The sequence below is a fragment of the Podarcis liolepis genome, assembly GCF_965112155.1.
Source record: "Podarcis liolepis genome assembly, chromosome: 3".
NCBI classification, from domain to species: domain Eukaryota; kingdom Metazoa; phylum Chordata; class Lepidosauria; order Squamata; family Lacertidae; genus Podarcis; species Podarcis liolepis.
The window spans coordinates 65143876-65162839 of NC_139557.1; the positions used below are offsets into that span (position 1 = coordinate 65143876).

The 18964-nt window shown below is 42.9% G+C and overlaps 1 protein-coding gene across 1 annotated transcript; it reads left to right on the top strand.

Moving 5' to 3' along the window:
- Positions 1-435: 435 nt before the first annotated feature.
- Positions 436-11303, top strand: STX11 (syntaxin 11). Its single transcript, XM_083495013.1, has 2 exons — positions 436-566; positions 9816-11303. The coding sequence occupies exon 2, from the start codon at positions 9824-9826 to the stop codon at positions 10688-10690; it is 867 nt and encodes a 288-aa protein (XP_083351139.1). The 5' UTR covers positions 436-566; positions 9816-9823; the 3' UTR covers positions 10691-11303.
- Positions 11304-18964: the final 7661 nt, after the last annotated feature.

Sequence of the window (18964 nt, forward strand, 5' to 3'; positions counted from 1 at the left end):
TGATGAGCCACTTTCCCTTATTTGCGAGTTGTGCGTGTGTTTTCACCCTTTAATGCCACTTAAATCACTATTCTTTTCAAAATCGCCCTAAGCGGCAGCCTGATGGGCGTCTCGTGGCAGATGCTGACTGACACACAGTGGTTTAAAGGCACCCCACTTTTACCCGCTGTGATTCAGGAGGCCTGGGGCGAAAATGACTGGGGATTCATCCCTCGTCGAAGAAACACGCCCGGAGAATCCGCTTCCGGACACACCGCGGCGATCCCAGCATTGTTTCCGACTTTCTCAGGCAGCCTCGAGTTGTGCCTTTTCACAAGGCGGCAGCCAATCGCTCACCCGCGGCATCCACTCGCCGCCACCGCGTTGCTCATCACTTGCGGGGGAGGGAAAGGGAACCAATGGGCAGCGCGCGGGAGGAGCCGGGGGCGGGGCGAGTCAAGCGGCGGGGGAAACTCCCCCCCTGGCCAAGTTGACAAGCTCTTGCACCAGGCGGCGTGTTTTTGGCTGAGGCGTCTTTGGGGCAGCAGCACGACGCGAGGCTCTCGTCTCTTCCCCAGTGCATGCGGGTAAGTGCTCGGGTCCTTATAGCCCTGGAGGACGGCATGGAAATATCCTTGGGGGGAAATGGTGATGGGGCCAGGCAGCAAATCTATCTATCTAAATAGGAAAAGAAGCTGTGCCTCCTCCTGTCTTATGTCAGTGGGACTCGCTCTTTCTTTTTTACGTCCAGCCTGAACTTCTTCAAGGAGTTGTGTGGACGATCACGGGGGTGTGGCCGGCTCCGGGAGAAGCCTTCTGTTTCTTGGGCTGGAGGGGAAGTTTAGGTGTCTTGGAGGAACAAACTTTTGCCGTCGATGCTGAAGCGCTTTTTGGCGATCAGGCAACTAGTGATGAGCTGTAAGAAGAATTTGTCTGATTTAGGGGAACTTGGCCTTCTTTTCTCCACTGTTGCTTCAAGGGGGCTTATATAGGGTACCCAGGCGGTCCTGGGTTGCAGTCCTGACCCCCCGTACTTGGTGTGAGTTACCGGTGACTTCGGCTGGAAGTGGTTTGTGCCCATTGCCTTGACTGTCAAGCTATGCACCATGCGCATAGTAAGGGTGCGCAAGATTACAGCTCCCCTACAACCTGCTCACACACTGAACGCAAAGTGGGCTTATTGCTGAGGAAACTTTCTGAGGCTTCGGCTTTGCCAGACTTCCTTCCCTAAGTTAAAAGTGGACGGTCTGTAGTGATCATGAAATGAAGGCAGCAATATTATCCACACTTACTTAGGAGTTAGTCAGTTAAGGGGCGCCGAGGGAAATGTTCTGCCAGACTTCCATAACGTTTTGTTCACCTCGTATCGAACTAATGGTCTGATTTTTTAAGTGGATGTGAACCCGAGTAGCATTTGGTTGGAAAAAAAACCTGCGTTAACTTTTTAGTTTATTATTAGCTCTTCTTGTTATTAATGACATCTGTATGCTTCATAACATAAAGTTATTTGGGGGCATCTTAAATTATATCATCTTAAACTGGCTGTCAAGAGAGAGCTGGCTATCTATACATGTGTGAAGCTGGGGCAGTCAATATGGTGCCCGCGGTGCCTGCAGAGCTTCTGAGCTGCCCCCTCACTATTCACCATGAGATTGCCAGGATGCTTCATCACATGTCCACTGTCAAGCCAGGATGCTTACCAAACCCCCTTAAAAAGGAGGAAGTTAGAACAGCGACACTCTTTCCCACTTCTTTAAGTTCTACAGTATGTACCTTTCAGGGCTCAGCTGAACAGAAAGCAAAGCAACCAAGAGGAGAGGAGGGGGAGGGAAGTGATCAGGGAAAGGTGGGGAATAGAGGGAAGGGGGTGAGAAAACGGGGTGCCATAGGAGGAGAGAGAGAGAGAGAGAGAGCGAGAGAGAGCCCTTGAAGTGCTGTGGAGAGAGATAATGATGGGATTTGAGGAGAGAGAGAAGGCTGGAAGCAGTAAAGTGGATTCTCTTGAAATGTTGTATTTCTTCACACATCACCCCCCCCTACACACACACACACACACACACACACACACACAAAACCATCAACTCAAAAGATCATATATCTGTTTTCATTGACTTTAACAATCATGGACCTGATCTGAGGCACAGATCCTTCTAATTTTTACAAGGGATCCCCTCAGAATTGACATCAAATTATAGGTCACCTCTGTGTTCACAAATGTGTTCTGTGCTTTGTGGTTTTACTATTATTCTATGTAAAAATCACAAACATACATGAGGATCTGTGCTGTCGGCCAATGTTTCTGGACCTGTGACTTTGAAAAAATCATGTAAAATGATTCACATTCCAGAGGATCTGTTTCACTTCTACTTTCTGAATCAAACTTTGGGGCAGAGCCCATGAAAAAGCATGAAAAAGTGTGTGTGTGTGTGTGTGTGTGTGTGTGTGTGTGATGCCTCACTTTCTGTCTGTCAAAAGGAAGTGTCACGGGGGAGGGGTGAGAAAAGCATGGGCTCAATAGTGTTGACAACTGCTGGTATTAGTGATTAGAAAACACTTGTTCATCATTTCTTTATAACATCAGGGGAATCCAAAAAGAAGCAAACAAATATAATCTATTTTAATACTGGGTTCTAATTACACTGAATTGGATCTAGTTAGAATCCAGTAATTAGAAGTATGTATTGTAGGATGATGATATTACTTTACCTGAACGTTATATAGGGAGAATAAATATAATTCAGATATGAAAAGCTATTTGAGGAAATTTTCATTTCTTCCCCATTTTTAAAAAACTGGATTCTCTTCCTTACTTTTCCCTTTCACTTTATTCTCCTAGGGCCTAAATGGCTAAATAGAATGCTTATCAATTAATTAAGATCAATCTTAAGTAGGTGATGAGTACTTAAGTTGCAGATTTAAGAAAGATCCATTTTAATTTTAAAACCATAACTGATCTATTACCTTAGACTTCTCTCTATTTTTAAGGTGTGTTTGATTTTTAAAGGAACATGATTCCTCAATCCAGGAATTGGGAAGCAAAATCAAATAAGTTTGGGTGGGGAGAATTTCTTTTAATCTTAAATTTTATTGTTATAGTGTATATTTGAATGAACGTGACAGAAAATTACACCAATATGTATTAACAAGTCAGAACTTCAAATATGGATGATATAACCAATTTTGGTCATCCAGAAAACAGTTTGTTGTGGAAGGGAAACAATGGGTCTGATCCAGATTAAAATACTTACCGTAAACTTGGTTTCCATTGAAATCAATATGAAAAGTTAGCAAGGGCTGAGTTAAATCGCATTCATTTCAACTAACATGGACAGTATCCAGCTCAGTGCAGTGGCGTAGTGTGGGTTGTCAGCACCCGGGGCAAGGCAAGTAATTTGCGCCCCCTAACCCATGGATTTGCGCCCCCTAACCCTAACCCCCAGATGTTGCGCCCGGTGTGGCCAGCCCCCCCCTGCACCCCCCACGCTACGCCACTGGCTCAGTGTTAAAGAAGAACTAAGTTTGAGTAAGCTGTTCCTGTAAATTTCTAAGTAACTAATTTCCTGTGTGCTTTGGAAGAGTAAGAAGTGTGAAGGCAGTTGTGCAAACCTGTTGTTTCCATTGCTACTGCATTTACAGTTAACAGCTCTGATTCTAAAAATGAAACAAAAACTTGAATTTGGAAACGAAGCATTACAATCTCTTCTCTATCCCACCTTACTGGTATTCCAGAGGATGCCCCTGTACTTTGCACACACAGTGTAGTGAGGCAAACCGTGGTGACTCCCCCTACGTCTGGGGTCACTGCTGCTTCCCTGGATGGCACTGGGGTGGGATGCCCCACAGCTGCCACCAGTGTGCCCACCCCACCTCAACCTTGCTGCCATCCTGCCCCACCCTGGTGTCATCCAGCTAAGCTGCACCACTTTCTGTGTCCATGAGGGTAGCTCTACCTCACTACACCAGCCAATACTGAAAAGGATCCCTATTTTTTTCAGGGTGGGATTTTTCAACACTTTGATTATGGCAGAGGCAATTAAAAAATATACTGGCCTGGTTCACACATCATCATCATAAGGCAAATGGTTGTTCTTGGGTACAGCTTCTGGTTAGTGAGGATAGAGCTTAACAATGAACCTGGGTTCAGACAACATGCTAAGACAAACCTTGGCTTAGCTGAGCATGTGCAAGAGTAAAAAAATATCAGGGAGGAGCAAAGTAGCTGTGAGCTCCTTTCTAGAGACAGTACATTCATGAGGTCCTGGTAAACTATAGGTAAGCTTACCATGAACCAAGACTGTGTCTTTCTGGTACAATATTTCAGATGGCAGGATGTTAGCTCCCTTTCTGTACAGTCTTCCATAGACCCATGGCATAGCTCTGTTTTATAGTAATTATAGATATTTATGTAGACACTTGTGTATCCTTTAAGGGTTTTTTTAGGAGCCACGTAAGAACTGGGACATTTACCAATTAATCTCATGTGCTTGAACCTTTTGTAAATGGAAGCTGCAGTGTTATTCATTTTACAGTGGTGCCTTGCAAGACGAAATTAATTCGTTCCGCGAGATTTTTCGTCTAGCGAATTTTTCGTCTTGCGAAGCATGGTGTCGGAAAAGTTTTGGAAAAGCTTCAAAAATCACCAGAATCTTTAAAAACCTCAAAAAAGGCTACCACACCGCGTTCTATGAGTTGCTCCTCAAAGTCAAGTCGCAACTGTATTAACGGTGTTAAGAAAAAGGAAACAAACTTGCAAGACATTTTCGTCTTGCGAAGCAAGCCCATAGGGAAATTCGTCTTGCGAAGCAGCTCAAAAACCGTAAAATTCTTTCATCTAGCGAGTTTTTCTTCTTGCGAGGCATTCATCTTGCGGGGCACCACTGTATATGAAAGCATCTCTTAGGCTTCTTCAATGCTATACCAGCTTCCTGGGAATAAGTCTGATGGGGAGTAAGCCTCAGTTGGGTTTACCTCTAGGCAGACCTGGAGAGGACTGGGCTGGTTATGGTTTGAAATACTTAGACCCAGAATTGGGTGTGATCATATATATATATATGTGTATATATATGTGTATATATAGTGCTACTAAAATGTACTGAAGAATAAAATGCAACTTTAAACCCACAAAAGGTTTTAACATATAATAAAGATATGGATAAAATTACTACAGTACAATAATATATTCAGAAAATCTGATGTGACAAATAAACAAGAAATATCCCAACCCAACACTTTTTGACCCCGCAAAGGGTCTTCCTTGGTGTTCAATGAATTTGTGACACATTATTTGTCACCAAATTCCATGTGGATTCAACATTCATAGGAAAAGTCTTTGAGTGTATTCTATTTGGCTGAAAACATTAGGCTGGAATTACCCCTTTGACTTCTCTTCCTTTGATCAACTGGAATGGCATCTTAAATCATGCATGTTTTCTTTGCTTGTGACATCTGCATTTGAGAGTCTTGTAGGTGATTGCATGAATACGTACAAATATACATCATGGAAAATGTGCAGTATAAACAAGGCAACAAGAATCTGAGGCGCTCTGGGAATTTTTGATTGGTAACAGCTTTTATTTCATAATGCTATGTGTACATGTGATTGTTGTAATCATGAGGTTACAGTCACTTGATAGCATGTGACTTGTAGGGATAATGTGGTGAGAAGTTAGATAATAGAATTAGAGCTCTTTGAATGTATGATACAGTGTTGGTGCTTAGTAATCTTACCTGCATACTTGGCTTCTTAGCTGTTATGAGTCAAGTAGACATTAACAAGGAAATATATAAGATGTGTCTTATGACTTGCATTGCACTCGTATTGTAATGTGTGCATGTTTAAGGGTTACTGGGAGCTACCGGTACTTTGGTTCTAGCTTCCGAAAAATAGTGAAGTAGGACACCTTTATTTTCAGTTGTTCATTAGGCGTAACACGTGTGTTTTGTTTTCTGCTATCATGAGAATAACCTAAGCTATCTTCTCTTCAGTCTTTGTTTACTTTAATCTGCTGGGAGCCGCCCAGAGTGGCTAGGGAAACCCAGCCAGATGGTATAAATAATAAATTATTATTATTATTATTGAATATTCTTTGAGGCATGGGCATACCGTAATTTTACTCTGCCTCCTAAGTTGGGGCCAAACACACTAAGTTTGGGCCAAACTAGAGGGGACTTGAGAGATCTAAGGAAAAGGATCTCCTACACTTTTAAAACAAATGTTCTTAGTGAGAAGAGATTCAGACTGGGACCGTGGTGCTGGAGGAGGAGGGAGTAAAACTATTTCCTCTGCATAATTTCCTCAGTTTAATTCCCCCCCCTCCATACATTTCAAACTGTACAACTATGATACCAAATAAAAGTTGGGGATGGGGGAAATGGAGCAGGGCAGAGAAAGTTAAACCTTGCTTCCCCGGCCCAGCAAAGTTCTGTAGTTTCCCGGACCCAGAGTGATTTTATATACAGCACACAGAAACCTAGAAAAGTGCTGGCTGATATGCATTCTGAGTTGTCCCTGAAGGGGCACTTAAACAACAAGTCAAACAGGACTCTCATCATTTGAACAGTTAGTCCCCTGAGTCTAAAGGCAGCAGCTGTTAATTGCTTGTGAGTCCTGTCTGACTAGTTCTGTTGTCATCAGTGTAAGGCATCCTAAATATTCAAACATCAATGAAAACAAAGCCAAGGCGGGCCTGAGACATTCTGGTGCTTCTCATGCTGCACTTGAATATCTTTACATTGAAGGCATGGAGGACATGGAAGAGAACTACAGTATAAAGGATTTATATGACTTCAGTTGGGTTGTAGGGAAATGTTTCCTAGGGGAAAGGGAGAGGGATAGCAGGTGGTGGATTGTGGAATAGGTTAGATGGGATATAGGAGACTTACTAAGTAGTGAAGAAATTGTAAGGTAAAGGTAAAGGGACCCCTGACCATTAGGTCCAGTTGTGACTGACTCTGGGGTTGCGGTGCTCATCTCTCTTTATTGGCCAAGAGATTTGAACCACTGACATTCTGATCAGCAAGTCCTAGGCTCTGTGGTTTAACCAATAGCGCCACCTGCATCCCAGTAGACCCGCATCCCTACAGAAGAAACTGTAGAGGTAGCATAAAGTGCTGGTGGGGGTGAGGACAGGAGTTACAGGCTGGATGTTCATCCTGTAACCTGAATGCCTGTTTCTTCCGGGATAGTCAACATGATGCCCTTCAGACGCTCTGGACTACAACTCACCCATCACAGCCAATGGTCAGGGGTGCTGAGAGTTGTAATCCAAAACATCTGAAAGGCACCATGTTGGCGATCTCTGTACAATTAGCAATGGCTTTGACTTTCTGTGGCCTAGAAAAATAGTTCAGTCTGAACATGTGTCTAGAAATCTACATGAAATATGGAAAAAGGCAGGAAGGAGGGAGGGAGGGAGGAGTATGGGGAAAGCACAGAAGAAGTGTAGAGTGAAATTATCATGCTGAAGTCAAAGTACATGGTATGATTTTGCATTTCAGCCAATCTCTTCTCTTTCTTTGTTTTGCCTCAAATTATAACAACATTGCTATCGCCCACCTGACAGCTAACAGACTTATGGATACCTCCCAAATACTGTTGATACTTCAACTGCTCAGTCCTAGGTCCGATGTAATGTGCATATTTGTTGCTGGTAAAATCATAGAATCATAGAATCATAGAGTTGGAAGAGACCACAAGGGCCATCGAGTCCAACCCCCTGCCAAGCAGGAAACAATCAGATATGTCTTCAAACTATGCATGCAGTGAAATACAATTTCAGTTTCACACACTAGTGCTGTAATTTGGTTTGCTTAAAAGTTAAGACAATTAACAGTATTTCATTCCTGAACAAAATTAATTTTATGGTACAATAGCTTTTCTGTATCCCGTGCAGTGGCGTAGCGTGGGTTGTCAGCACCCGGGGCAAGGCAAGTAATTTGCGCCCCCTAACCCATGGATTTGCGCCCCCTAACCCTAACCCCCAGATGTTGCGCCCGGTGCGGCCGGCCCCCCCTGCACCCCCCACGCTACGCCACTGATCCCGTGTTAACCAACATGGAATACTCCTCTTGGTTAATTTACTGGGAAGTAAAGATCTTTTTACCACACCTTAACTGCTCTGAGTATAAGGTTCTAGAACTGTGAATTTGAGGTGGGGGGGAGGGCGCGATGATCTCTGGTCAGCTGACATGTCAAATATTGGTCAAGTAATTTGGAATATATCCACCTTTTTTTAAAAAAAAATCACTGAACAGTTCAACTCAGTCTTTTATGCTGGAACACCAGAGTCCATCTCTAATTATGAAAGGTTGTATCAAAAATTACCTTTCTAACATATAGAAAGCAAAGTAACAGTAAATATTAAACAACAGCTGTTTAAGGCAGTATGCAGTGGACCACTTCTTGTAATTTAATCAGCATCATGGCTTCATGGAATATTTGACTGTGGTTAAATAGGTGGTTGATTGACAAGACTGGACAATCTGCCAACATGTTAACCCTGATTAAATTATCTTACTGAAGCATACTCTGAATAAACCACTTCCATGTCATGGCCTGATGTTACAATGGTAGAGACATGAAGGTTGTTGGTTCAGTGCAGTGCCAGATTTAGGGCAGTGTTCCCCTCTGCAGGGTGCTGAGCCATGGGAGCACAAGCAACAACAACAACAACCACAACCTATATTTATATGAGTAGCTACGTAAAGTTAGGTCCCAGTCAGAAGGGCAATAGAGTTGTGATTGGGGGGGGGTGATGGGGAGGCAACTTTTGTTCTTGCTCAGGATGCCCTATTACCAAAGTCTGCCCCTGGTTCGGTGAGTCTGTTCTTGTCATGACTTACTCCAGATCCAACCCATGGATATTGCTTCTTGCAGCTATTACCACTGTGATACCACACCCTGGCCACATGGAAGCATTTTTCTTCTGTCTGTCGCTTGGTTGCCATGAGAGCCAGTGTGCCGCAGAAGGCAGAGTGCCGGACCTAGATAATGAGAATCTGTCTTCCAATCTCTGCCCAGGCATTAAGCTCACTGGTGATCCAGGGCAAGCTACTTTTCAAGGTTGTTTTGATGAGAACATCAGTTGCGTGGGTATCCATATGTGCCACCTTGATATATTTAGAAGGATAAAATGTACCTTATTTATTCATTCATTAATTCATCAGGCCCCAGAGGGCAGCCAAAAGTTATTAACCTAGAGCATAATTGTATTAGAATAAACTAATAAATGTGATAAATAAATAAATAAATGGATTAATTATGTTTATCTGCAGTATGCACCTTTAAACACTGGCCTTGAAAAAAGTTTATGACGATGTCATTTACTTTTGGATAGGAGAAAGAAGAGGAGCTGTTAAAGGCTAAATTTCTTTATCTAAAAACAGCATAAGCTATCTCCTGTAGAATCCTTTTAAAGCAATTGTGATACCACTCAGATTCCCCCTCCCCAAAATATCCCATTAAACTGTAAAGGCTACTTTTGGATCTGCAAACTAAATGTCTCATTTAAATCAATGGATGGAATGGAATCAAAGTCTAGTCACTAATCAAGACTTTAGTTTGTGCTTCTGTTTGAATAGTAATCTATATCGTCATGGCAAAATGTCATTCCTGATCTTTCCATGGAATATAGACAAGTATACTGAAATATATACAGGGCATGGAGTTTACAACACTCAGTAATGTGTCAGAAAGGTAGAATATTTTGTAAAGTCCATGATACTCCAGTAAATATATTTGGAACATCAAACACACTGTCTTCTGTGCAAAGATATTTAGATCATTAAGAGAAGCTTGCTATTTCTACTAATTTTTATTTTTCTATTTCTGTCCCTAGAGGCCAAAATGAGAGACCGACTCTTTGAATTTTTTGAGTTATCGAGGCTTTACAGCCAACATACTCATGATGAAGAAAATCAACCGCTCTTACCTCACAACAGTCTGCTGTTTGAAACAGATTATGCCTTGGCAAGTCTTTTCAAAGATATCCAGGCAATCCGAACGAGCAATCTCCACCTGAAAGAGGACATTAGACGCCTGGGCAAACAAAACACTCGCTTCCTCACCTCTATGCGCCGCTTCAGTAGCATAAAACGTGACACAAACACGATTGCGAAAGACATCAAGGCTCGTGGAGAAGAAATCCACAGGAAGCTGCAGGTTTTGAGAGACTTCAGTGAAGATGCAGAAACAAAATATGGCTCAAACACAATCATAGCCCGTGTGGCCAAGGACCACTATGTTGATCTCATGCATTCTTTTCAGGAGGCCATGTTTAAATACAATGAGACAGAGATGAACCAGCGGGAGAACTGCAAGATTAGGATCCAACGGCAGCTAGAGATCATGGGCAAGGAAGTGTCTGGGAACCAGATAGAGGACATCATTGAACAAGGCAGGTGGGACGTTTTCTCTGAGAACCTTCTGTCTGACGCAAAGGGAGCTCGTTCGGCCTTGAACGAGATAGAGACCCGGCACAAAGAGCTGATGAAGCTGGAGTCCCGAATCAAGGAAGTTCATGAACTCTTCTTGCAAGTAGCCCTGCTAGTAGAAGAACAGGCGGACACCTTCGATATTATTGAGCTCAACGTGCATAATGTTGAAGAATATGTTGGAGAAGCTAAAGGTGAAGTGAGGAGAGCTCTCGAATACCGAAGGAAGCATCCTTGCCGAACAATCCTCTGCTGCTGCTTGCGATGCTGCAAAATTTGATTGTCCTCATGAAATTGCTAGATAAGTGTTTTGGGGACACTCTCAGATTTGAAGACACTTAAAGTTTGTGCTCGGTTTGAGAGAAATTGATCTAAAGCAATGTCCTTTTGTTTTCTTATGTTCATTAATGACGCCGGTGCACACGTATTGCAGCTTGTACCAAAAGCCAAAGGATATTGGCGAGTTGTCATGTATTCCAATGTAACAAAAGGTAAAATTAACCTGGTCTGCAACATTACTGCAAAATTACACATACACCGGAACATATACGAAGCAAAGGAAATGTTGACCAGGTGTATAATGAATTGCTCCTAAATTAATGCTTTTGGTGCAATTTAAACAACAACCTTCATAGACTTTAAAGTAATCAGTGTTGTGGCCAGTTGTTTTTTCCTGGATGAAAGAAAAAAGGACAAAATTACAGGTGTGATTCTCAGTAATGTTGTTTAGAAAACTAGCATGTGCACATGATCTGAGAGTTTTGATACAAGATTTGTTGTAATTGTACACAGCATATACTTATTTTTTATATATGTTCTGATATTTCTGTATATTAAAATAAATGTGGAAGCCTTAATTATCTTTTTGTTAGTGTATAAAGAAAGATCTTGAATTGCTGTCTGTCCAGTGTTTTTATTCATTATGATGGCACTTGTGGGAGCAGGGAAATGTGGAAGCAGCCAGAACCAGGCGAAGGCATTTTCCTACCTCAGGTGGAGCAGCAAATGGTGTATCCACCCCCCAGGTCCAGGTGTAGAGCCACCAAGGCTGCTTGTTTCTTGACACCTGACAAAGAAAATCCTACAATGTCTGTTCCCTCCCTCACAGTGAAAATACAAGAATACAGTAATAAATTAAGTTATACAAAATTAGCTGCCCTTTTATGATACCCAGAATCAGCTGCCTAAGGCAGAGTGATAGTAGTTACGTTTGCCAGAAGTTACAAGAAAGACCAGGACACAGTCTGAGGTCACCTCTTCACCAGACATTAAAAGGACGACGAGTGTAGTTTGTTCAGGGTGCTGATCTCAGAGAGTGACAGTCCCTAGGATTCTCCATGATATGCTATAATGGTGCTTTAATTGTATGGTGTGGACATGGCCTGAGAAAACAGAGTTTGCTGTGGAAATGGTGCCTGCTTATGCACACGGAAGCTTTTTGCATCATCCACATGGCAGCAGACCGCTATCTTCATTTTTCTTCTTTTAGTGCAGATTTACCCATTTACACAGTTAAGGAACATACATACTTTAAAAAAAAAATCTACTGTAAATAGCAGCTATAGTAAAGCCTGGGCAGCATCAGGACTGCAGGGGCTAGGGAGGGAAAGCTTAACTCTCCCTCCACCACTGTGGTCCTGATGAAAATACTCCCTACCCATGCTGGGGTTTTTGCTGTGGGAGGGAAGAAGGGAACACTCGATTGCTACTAGCAGAGACTTCCTTCCTGATGCAAATAGCAGCTAAAGGGGATTATATTTGTCAGGAGCACAGCAGGTGTTGGTGGGAGGATTATAATCTCATTCCCACTCTCTGCCATACTGTTCAGGCTGTTCATTCACACACACACACACACACACACATTGCTTCCATACGATGAACTTCAGAAATACTGAAGGGACGCAGTATTCGCGGTTCGAATCCCAGCGACGGTGTGAGCTCCTGTTGCTCAGTCCCTGCTCCTGCTAACCTAGCACTTTGAAACCCGTCAAAGTGCAAGTACGTAGATAAATAGGTACCGCTCTGGCAGGAAGGTAAACAGCGTTTCCGTGTGCTGCTCTGGTTCGCCAGAAGCGGCATAGTCATGCTGGTCACATGACCTGGAAGCTGTATGCCGGCTCCCTCGGCCAGTAAAACGAGATGAGCGCCGCGACTGGACCTAACATTCAGGGGTCCCTTTACCTTTAAGAAATACTGAACTGTGGAACTCTTGTAAATTTCCTTTTGTAGTATGTTCTTCTATCACTAAGCAGCACTCACTAGCTCTGGATATTTTAAGTGACTTGGGTTTTATCTTTTCCTAGTCATTGAGCTGGCACTCAAAACAAGGATACATGGTAGCGTCCACACAGGATGTGTAAGAAGTTACAACTATTTGTAGATTCTTGCTTACACAAGAGACTGGAGGTATTTTTGTTGTTGTTGTCATATTGCTAATACAGTGGGACCTCGGGTTAAGAACTGTTCTTAACCTGAAACCGTTTTTAACCTGAAGCACCACTTTAGCTAATGGGGCCTCCTGCTGCCGCTGCCCCGCCAGAGCACAATTTCTGTTCTCATCCTGAAGCAAAGTTCTTAACACGAGGTAATATTTCTGGGTTAGTGGAGTCTGTAACCTGAAGTGTATGTAACCCGAGGTACCACTGTATTTAAGGAATTTTGAAACTGAATTTCCCAGTAGCTGAAAGGTGAAGAACCTGCACTGGTTTCATGTAAAAAACAACAACCCTGCTTGCTAACTGCTCCTGAAGGCGTCTTTTACTACAAACAGCACCTTTGAAGGCAAACGGCAGCCATGGGGTAATTTTGTGTGCAGAATCCTGATCAGGAGCATGCCCCAGTTGGTGCTCCATCTGCTGCTCTTCCTTCAAAATAAAATTGGCTAGTTTAAGATTTGCAACTGTCTGTCGCCATATTAATGTAGGAGTGTTCACACAACTCCCCATCCCAGTGTTGTCACATACCTTTCCTATGGGATGACCAGCCTCATATAACCATCTCTAATGAAGGGGTTAATACCATAGAGTGAGCTGTCCTGCCTGGCTTAACTATGTCCACTTCCCCTCACATTGGGAAGAATTAGGTGATCAAGCTTTTGTTCTCCCCCAGTATACCTGAGAAACTCAGTATGTGAAGATGTTTGCGCTGGTTGCTCCAGCTCAGCCACATGGTTCTCTAAAGCCACTCTTGAGTTCCTATACAAATAATTTAGGAACTTTCACCACTTTGTAACTAAGTCAAATTTTACTGCCTGTGCAACTTTATGAAGTACATTAATCTGACCTTTGCAGAGTTTTCAGTAAACAATTTTTAATTTTCCAAATGTGTGGTCTTTTCTTATGCTAGGGGGAAGAGGAAAACTTTGGAAAGAAACTTTTAAAGGAAATATTTTGGAACATACTTGGAAAGGCACATAATACAACTCTAATATAACTAAATTGCTTTGGGTTGCCTTGAACAAAAAGGAATGACTGACAAATTTAATAAATAATAATAATAATATTTTATTTAGGATTTCTTGGCCACAGAGAAGCTGTTTACAATTTACAGAATAATGATGCATTCTGGAAACCTGTATTTTAGTCTTTAATTTTAATAAAGTTGGGAGCAAACAGATGAATATAAAGCTAAAGTGCCAGCAACTGTTTAAGGGCCATTTGTTTTAAGAAACTAGGTGGTTTGCTTTTTCCATTTGCTTACTGATGAACTGAAGGCCTTTTCATTACTGCAGTACTTTAAGGTCACTTCTAAACGGTTCTTAGTTTCCTTAACAAAACCACAGTTTTGCCAGGAAATGCATTGCACCACAACTCTTTTCTTTTTTTTACCCTTCAAAATCAAGAAAAAAAGAGACAACAATCTTTTTCTTTTTTTTTCTTTTTAAAACACTCAATGAATGGCAGGCCACTTCAAATAAATTTCTGGCCTCATTAAGCTTTATGCATATTAAAATATATAATGCAAATTAGGTACAGTTTAAACACACCAAAAGCACATTTAAGTTTAATCAATCTGTGGTTAATTCAACATGGTTTGGGGGTAATGGAACAGTGCGTTTCCTCCAGTCTTTCAGTAAGCTCTTATTGGTGGAATGAGATTCTAAACCATGCTAGCTACATTGTGAAGACAGGATTATTGGTAGCTATTATTTCAGGTTAATCAGAATTAAACTGATAAAAGTTTTTAACACAGTGCATCAGAAGTCTTCCAGGAAAGTGTGAATAGGATTGCAGCCCCTTTTTTTGATTAAACATGCATGGAGTTATTACATGACAAAACAAGGCTCATCCACACTGTTGCTTAATATGGGTAGTAGGCTTCTTGTATCTCCATTAATTCTCCCTTGTCCATAGGATATTTTTTAATAAATTGCTACCTTCCCACATGCTCAGATACACACCTAGAAAGGCAGATATACAGAGAGCCTTTCTAAGTGCACCAAAGGGCTTAAGTATGCCTGGTATCCCTTTTTTTGTTTCACCTTTTTATTTTTGAGAGGCATCCTTCACATGCCAAATTGCAAATAAGCTGCTTTTCGAAGTCTCTTGTTTCAAAAGCAGTTTGTTGTATGACATTAACATTTAAAGTGTGCACACATAAACACACCAAAAATACTGTGAACTGTAGTTTGCCCCTCACAGCGCAATAGTTCTCTGCACCCTTAATCAGGTACAGTTCCCATAATTCTTTGTTTGGTGGGAAATGCCCTTGTGTGGTGTGCATGCAGCTACTGATAGCGACCTGATGTTGAGAAAAGCTGCTTTGGCTTGGCTGAGCTGATCTTTGGACCTTAACTCATTTTTCTAAGAATTTTATATTTTTACAGATGAGATGAGTTTTTTGTTTTTTTTAATGATTCCACTAATGACAGCAGCTTGAGGGATGTGCTTCTTGAGCAGGACCATTTCCCTAGTTGCCCCCCAGTTATGGCACTCCCTTCCCTTAGAGGCAGGAGATTCCACCAAACCAGCAGGTGAAGTACAGTAATCGACTCGGGATGCAGCACAGGATCCACAGGGGCAGCAGATCCCAACACAGGTCTTCATTCCCTCCTTTCTTCCTTGGCAGCGAGGGAGGGACCGCTATTTAGTGGTTCGTCTCAGGTGCCCAAATTTCTTGGACCTGCCCCTGCAAACTGGGAAGACCCCAAGCAGGACATTGGGGCAAGAGCAGCTCCCCCCCCCCCACGTTGCTGATTCCTAGAAAGTTTAGGCTGCTTGCTTCTCTTCTTGTCCCTTCTTGATCTTGTTTCGAGGATCGCAATTGTTTTTATACTGCTGAGGCTCCAAGTACATACAGTAGTGTTTTGGGGATTTGTACCCACATTGCTCCGCATGATCTATACACAAACCGCTTCTTTGGAGACAGAAAGCTGTAGGTTTTGCATATAAACGCATCTTCAACAAATGAACTCATTCTTCTTTGTTTTTATCGGTTTGACAGCCCTGCTTTGCAATAGGCTTCCTCGTGAGTAGGAGTTTATCTACCTCAGCTTAAATGCTGAACCGGCACAACCACTTAAAATATTTTTAAAGTCTTAAAATATTATTCGTTTCCCATATGAGGGGCGAGGAAATACACTCCAAGTGGTCTGTGACGCGGATCACCGCCCGCTCGCGTCTCTTCCTTTCATTTCCCCCCTCTTAACTTCTGGTAATCCGGGTTCCGCCCGCTCCTTCCTTCGCTTCCTGCGCCCTCCCGCGCTCGGATTCAAGAATGCTCGAAAAGCAGGCGAGAGGGGAGAGCGGCAAGGGGAAGCTGTTTTGCAGCTGCCGAGCGTTCTCTTCCCCCCTCGCTCTCAAGGTGGGGCCGCCGGGACCGCGGCTGGGGAAGGAGCAGCGACGGGTCGAACGCACCGAGCTGCAGAGCCTGTTGTTCTATATAGGAGTGCCCGCGTGCAGGGCTTGTAACCGCACCAGGATGGCCGAGTGGTTAAGGCGTTGGACTTAAGATCCAATGGACGCATGTCCGCGTGGGTTCGAACCCCACTCCTGGTAGTTGGTTTTTTTACTCTCCGGCTCTCGGTAAATTAAAAAGGAGGAAGCACGTAAACAGGGGGAAACCTCCTGGGCAGCTTCAGCCTCTTTACGGCGGCCGCTGGGACTGAGCAGTTGCCCGGGAGGGACGAGAGCCGAGAGCCGCTTCCGCGCCTGTGCAGCAGAGCTAACCTGAAAGGAAGGTGTGCAAAGGATGCATGTTATTAGGAATCATGGGAGGGAAGCGCCGCCGTTTAGTGCATTTAATTTTAACTGGGTCTCCGTGCAAATATAACTTCCATCAGTCCATGCGAACAAGAGATTAAAGCCGGAGATCTGCTAAATATTTTTCGCAAAACTTAAATGGCACGTGCTGCCCTGCAACAAGAATGAAAGCAAATAAGCAGCATTTGCACGTAAAAAAAATCGTTATAGAGTGCATGGGGGAAAAAGATTTGTGTAGAATCTACTAGTGCGTCGGTATAATTTTGTGGACTTGCACTTCTCTGTTCTGGAAACGGGGTCCAAACCTTCCTAAGATCCAAAGAAAACTCTTCTTCACGGATGCCACCTTTATTTGTACAGAAATCTGCATTTTCAAGCTGACAACAGAGAATAATTCTCGCGGGGAGAGAGAGAGCTCACAGCCAACAAGCAAAAAATGAAGAAGCCCAACTGGTTATATAACGTTAATTACAAGATATATAACATGTTAACGATTCTGTTACAAAAAAAATCAGTGCCAAATGCAGAGTAACGAAGCCACAGTAGGGACATAATAATCACACAAATGATAAGGGCAACAGCAGACAAAAATAAGTGAATTGTAAAATGTAGGTCACAAGTAGGTGTGGTGACGATCCAGTTGCTCTATTACATATCACAATGGGAAGCTGGTCAGCTAATAATAATTTAATAATAATAATTTATTATCTGTACCCCCCCCATCTGGCTGAGCCCATCTGGCTAACACACTTCGTGATGATTTAATGGTGATGAGCGAATGGCAAAATATTGAGGTAAGTTGGCGGTAAATTCTTAATTCCACCCTGAAACGCATCCTCTCAATAAGGCAACACAGTATCAAATGTGTTTAGAAGAGTGACACCTACTGGCTAGGTGCAGCTAATTGCTATTATAATACTTTCCAATTCTATTATAAGTCAGTCGAAGTTTTTATTTTATTTGTTTTTATTTATTTACAAATTCATAGTCTGCTCTTTCATAAAATACTGTGTATAAAGATAAAACCAACAAAGGAACCATAAAAAATCATTAAAAACATCTGTGATGACCTTGAGCCGACACTCATAGGCTAACCTTACCTCACAGGGTTGTTGTGAGGATAAAATGTTGAGGAGAACTATGTAGGCCACCTCCAGCTTCCTTGGAGGAAAAGTGGGATATAACTGTAATCAAACAAATAATATCAGTAAATACTGCTTGGTTAAAAGGGGGGGGGATCATGTTGCAAAGGCCTGTGTAAACAAAAAGAAGTTTTCAAAAGATATCTGAAGGGAGGAAGGCTCAGAGGCTGCCAAACCTCTGCTAGAATTAGAAGTTCTTTAACAGAGTTGTGGTTCTTCGTCAGAGCTGAACAATATGAGATGCTGAACAGGCAAAGCACTCGCGCAGGTTATCACAAGCCTCTGAATCTCATCTAACCCTGTCCTGAAGGGGCAGCCACATGGGTGGTAATATTTTTAATTAATGCCAAACCATGTGGAATTGAGTATAGGAGGGGTGGCTAACCTGTGGCCTTCCAGATGATGTTGGACTAAGTTGGCATTCCTTAACCTCTAACAACCCTCCTGGAGAGATTTGTTATCTTCCTTAAAAAGCTGCAAGCTGAGAAGCTCCTCAGTGCTGCATCCATCAGAATAAGCTGCTGTGCTTTACCCTGGAATGCAGTTATCAGAGGAACGGTAGAACTGACTGCAACATTTAAGAACATACAAAGAGCCTGCTGGATCAGACCAATGGCCCATCTAGTCCAGCAGCCTGTTCTCACAGTGGTTAGCCAGATGCGTATGGGAAACCTGCAAGCAGGAACTGTGTACAAAGCATTGTCCCTTTCTGCAGTTTCCAACAACTGGTACAGTCATACCTCTTGTTACGTTTGCTTCAGGTTAAATCTTTTCAGGTTGCATCCCGCGGTGACCCGGAAGTACCGGAAAGGGTTACTTCCGGGTTTTGCCGCTCGCACATGCGCAGACGCTCAAAATGATGTCACACTCATGCTCAGAAGTGGCAAATTGCGACCCGCGCATGCACAGATGCGGGCTGCATTCTGCTCATGTTGCGAACGGGGTTCTAGAACGGATCCCGTTTGCAACCAGAGGTACCACTGTATTCTGAAAAATAGTGTCTCGAACCCTAGAGAAGCAGCCTGCTTCTGAGGCAGAGCATAGTAGCCACTGATAGCCTTTTATCTCCATGAATTTGTCTAATCCAGGGGTCCTCAAAATTTTTCAGCAGGGGGCCAGTCCACTGTCCCTCAGATCTTGTGGGGGGCTGGACTATATTTGGGGGGGGGGATGAACAAGGGACGATGAGTGGCGTGTGAAAGGGTTCTGGAG

Excerpts from the sequence above, each read along its gene's own strand:
- STX11 (XM_083495013.1), top strand. The coding sequence starts at position 9,824 with ATGAGAGACCGACTCTTTGAATTTTTTGAGTTATCGAGGCTTTACAGC.